Below are 3979 nucleotides of genomic sequence, written 5' to 3' on the forward strand. Positions count from 1 at the left end.
CAAAGATCCTCTAGTTCCAACCCCCTTGCCATGGACAGGGACGCTTTCCGCTATACCAGGTTGTTCAAGGCCCCATCCAGCCTGGCCTTGAAACACTGCCAGGGATGGGGCATCCGCAACTTCCCTGAGCAACCTGTGCCAGTGCCTCTCCACCCTCATAATAAAAAATGTATTCCTTATGTCCCATCTAAATCTACCCTCTTTCAGTTTAAAAGTTACTCCTTGTCCTATCACTACAGTAAGTAGGGGAGTAACAGAGATGCCTATGGAAAAGGGGGATGTTGCCCATGGAGCTGCCCAGAGGAACAGCTGTGATGATCTAACCACAATTTCTGTTCAGATAAACAAGGTAGAAATAATGAAATAAAGTCAACTCTACTTTTTCAAAAGAGAAAAAATTATTTATTAAGGCTTTCAACTTAATTATGCTTTTTTCATCTCTGAGAAGAGAGAAGAGAGTGGGAAGTTCCTTCAGAAGGAGGACACACAACTGGAGCATACAATACAACTACTGCAACAAATGGAACCACTGCAAAGGGTAAGGATTTTTTAAAATGCTGTTTAAAACTCTTCAGATTCATGCATAGATTTCTCATTAACAACTCTCTTTTAACAGATTATGACAACAAAGTGGGCAACTTTTTCAGCAAAACTTTGAGTCCTGGAAAAGCCAGCCTGATACTTGCAGCTTTCTTTTTCATTGGACTTGTTCTACTGTCAACAGCATTAATCTTCTTCTGCTTCATCACCTACCAAGGAAGTAGAATCCATTACACAGCTCTGCATGACAAAAGTGCATTTCTGACAGATTCCCCGTAAATCCCCACTTTTAATATCGTTCACAGGGACTCACTGGATTTCACGACATAGAATCATAAAATCATTAAGGTTGGAAAATACCTCTAAGATCACTGAGTCCAACCATTAACCTAATACTGCCAGGCAACATGCTGCTAATAAAACTGGAGCAGGGCATATGCTGACAGTCCTACCCCATGGCCAGTGCTCACAAGAATGAACATCAGCTGTAGGGCTCAGCTCCAAGAGCCATGTACCACCCATCACCATTTCCACTCCTCTGGAGTTCAGCTGAGCTTTGTCCAAGATCCAATCTGGCAGCTGAGCAGAGCAGCACACATCTTGGCATCCATAAGGTTTCCACAGGAGTAAGGAGGAGGCAGCATGGCATCCATGTGCTCTGTGCAGAAACATGGGGTTCACACTAGGAAATAAACACCACCAGGGGCTGGCTTAAGTTGTCAGCTTCTGAAGGAGCAGGTGCTAATCTCCAAGTCCCTGCAGTTTCCCAAAGTCTGGCTTAATGAATTCACCATCATTCAAGTGATTCTCCCCTTTTTTTTTTTTTTTGCTGTTAAATGAGGAAACTGTGCACCAGGGACAGATTTTTGAAGACCTACAAATAAATCTTAGAACCTGATGGGTTCAGCAGTGCCCCTGCTGTTAGTTTCTAACAGATTTTATTTATCTCTAAAAATCTAGCCCTGAGCAACCTCCAAGAGAGTAATTGACTTTGTAATTGCTGCTTGTTATGGTCCTGATTCTGTACCTCTTCTTTGCACTGAGCAGCACCTCTCTCCCTACCTGTAATGAAGCCATCAGGAGGGTGATCTTTGTGCTCTGTGAGGCAGACAGACAGAATCAGGCCATGTTTAGTGATACTTGAATGTTTATAGCTCATTTTTAGTTAGATTTTGTTCATTCTTGCCTGCTCATGCCTGCTATAGCTCTTGCAGAGGAATTCCAGAACAAACGCCTTTGTAAAACTGTTTACACAAATTTGATTTTGAATGTAAATTCAAGTTGCTGTTTTGTTTTTTTCTAATTTTATTTTTTTCCACTTCTGTATTTTAAAGTATTCAAAGGTAGGAAATTTTACTGTGCAACACTCTTACTGTAGCTTAAATGTGTCCTGAATTGATGTCCAGTCAAACAATATGTTAAAGTTTCTTGGATGTTTCTCAGTAATTTCTTTGTTTTCCTCAGTCATTTGAAAGCACACACATGAAGTAGAAATGCAGGACTGAGCCCTAATAGAATTTACATCATGCAACAAACAAAACTTCCTTCTCAAAATCTTCCATTTGAGCTGGCAAAAACAGACACTCTAAACTCTTTCATCTTCCTGTTCTGTAAACATTAAAATTGGGGTCTCTTGTTCTGTGCAAAAACACTGTCTGTCTGTGCAGAACGTTTTTTCTCTGTATACATATAAAATTAAAGCCTTTCACTTAAACATGCACCATTAAGAAAAGATATTATTTGGTACTTCCCTTCTAGGGTAGCTAATGTGCCTGATGTTTTAGAAACAGAGTCATAAGTATCTTTTGACTGTAGAAACTGGCCCACCAAAGTGATTACATTGATAATAAAAAATCCAGCTATTTGTATGAACCTCTTGGCACAGTTCATTTCCTCTGGCCTGCTCCTCAGCTGGACAGTGGCTACAAAACCAGAACAAAGGCTCCAAAGGGCCCCAGGACATCACTGCTGCCAAACCAGGTGACACAGCCTGCCACAGAGATCATGAAACATCACAGAAAGGGTAAAGCAATGAGTTTACCATTGCCTGCCTGGTGCAGGCAGCCCTGTGCCAGCTGTGCCCTGACACCTGTGTTGAAGGACAGCATCTGTGTTGGGCTGAAGTACTGGCAGGAACAGAGTTAAGCAACAAAATTAACAGAAGATCAAGTCACCAAGGCAGGCATGTTCTCCACGGAATGCTGCAGGCCCTCAAGTGTGAAAAATTTGGATTATAAACTGGGATAGCAGTTGGAAACTGTCCTAAAACCAAAAGCTTGAAAGGTGACAAATGCAAGACCAGTCTTTAAAAACGTTCCAGAGGACTAAGCAGCTCTGTCAGCCACACAGTGGGAGCTGGCTGAAACTGTTCTAAAAACCAAACCAGGAAAGTGTCCAAAGGAACAGAAGAGAACATGAAAGAATCGATACTTTTTTATTTATCCCCAAAGAAAATTGTGCCTTAGGAAGGTTTTTGAAGGACTCTGCATAGGTAAGAGATGTGGATGAAATAACCTGCTTACATTTCCATGAGATCTTTGAGAAGGTCTTCATTTTAAGCTTCTTAAGGAAATGAAATCACCATGGGATGAGGAGTCCATGGAGGTTAAATAACTGGTTAAAGGACAGTGAAAAAGCAGTCAGATTTCATGTTGAAAGTCACTCATGGGGTGCTACAAGGACCCTTGCTCTTCACTGTTTTATCTAAATGTTGTGAAAAAGAGTGGACAATTTGAGTGACGGTCTTAAGCACATGTAGCATGAAAAATCAGTGAAAAAAAGGACAAAATTTATTACCGATACATTTACAGTACTATGTGTGGAAAAAAGCAGTCCTAACCTTATGTGTATCATACTGTCTAAGCATCTCAGAAATGGGATCTTATTTGTAATACTTTAATGACAACATTAGCTCCAGTGTTTTTTAGTGGGCAGGAAGGCAATTAAATATTAGGAATCAGCCCAGAGAAAACAAGGCTCTAGAGAGACCTCACTATGGCCTTCTAGTACCTAAGGGGGCTTATAAAAAAGAGAGAGAATGACACTTTACAAGGATATTGCAGTGATAGGAGAAAGGGGAATGGCTTTAAACTGAACGAGGGTGGGTTTAGAATAGATTTTATGAAGAAAATCTTTATTGTGAGGATGGTGGCACAGGCGGCACAGGTTGCCCAGAGAACCTGTGGATGCCCCATCCCCGGTGGCGTTTAAGGCCAGGCTGAATCTGGTCTAGTGGAAGGTGTCCCTGCCCACAGCACGGGGCCTGGAACTAGATGATCTTTAAAGTCCCTTCTAACCCAAGCCATTCTGTGATTCTTCCACCCCCAGAGGGCCCGGCACGCCCTTTAGTCCCTCCCCCGAACTCCAAGACACGGCTCGTCGCCCCCGCCCCTTCTCCGGGCGGGGCCGGGCCGGGCTGCGGGGGCGTTCCCGAGCCGCG

At 42.6% G+C, this 3979-nt stretch overlaps 1 protein-coding gene across 4 annotated transcripts in view; it reads left to right on the forward strand.

Annotated features, from left to right (window-relative positions):
* Nucleotides 1–2412, forward strand: part of HEPHL1 (hephaestin like 1) — a 35087-nt gene extending 32675 nt beyond the window's left edge. For 3 of the 4 annotated variants that reach the window (XM_042023715.1, XM_042023718.1, XM_042023719.1), the window contains 2 exons: nucleotides 446–538; nucleotides 617–2412. In XM_042023715.1, coding sequence (XP_041879649.1) covers nucleotides 446–538; nucleotides 617–819 — 296 coding nt within the window. In that variant the 3' untranslated portion in view covers nucleotides 820–2412. The remainder of the gene's footprint in view (nucleotides 1–445; nucleotides 539–616) is intronic. The other variant, XM_042023716.1, reaches the window with a different exon arrangement.
* Nucleotides 2413–3979: the final 1567 nt, after the last annotated feature.

Source organism: Corvus kubaryi, unplaced genomic scaffold (assembly GCF_017639235.1).
Source record: "Corvus kubaryi isolate FWS band 111438036 unplaced genomic scaffold, C.kubaryi_AGA036_p1.0 37256, whole genome shotgun sequence".
Lineage (NCBI taxonomy): Eukaryota > Metazoa > Chordata > Aves > Passeriformes > Corvidae > Corvus > Corvus kubaryi.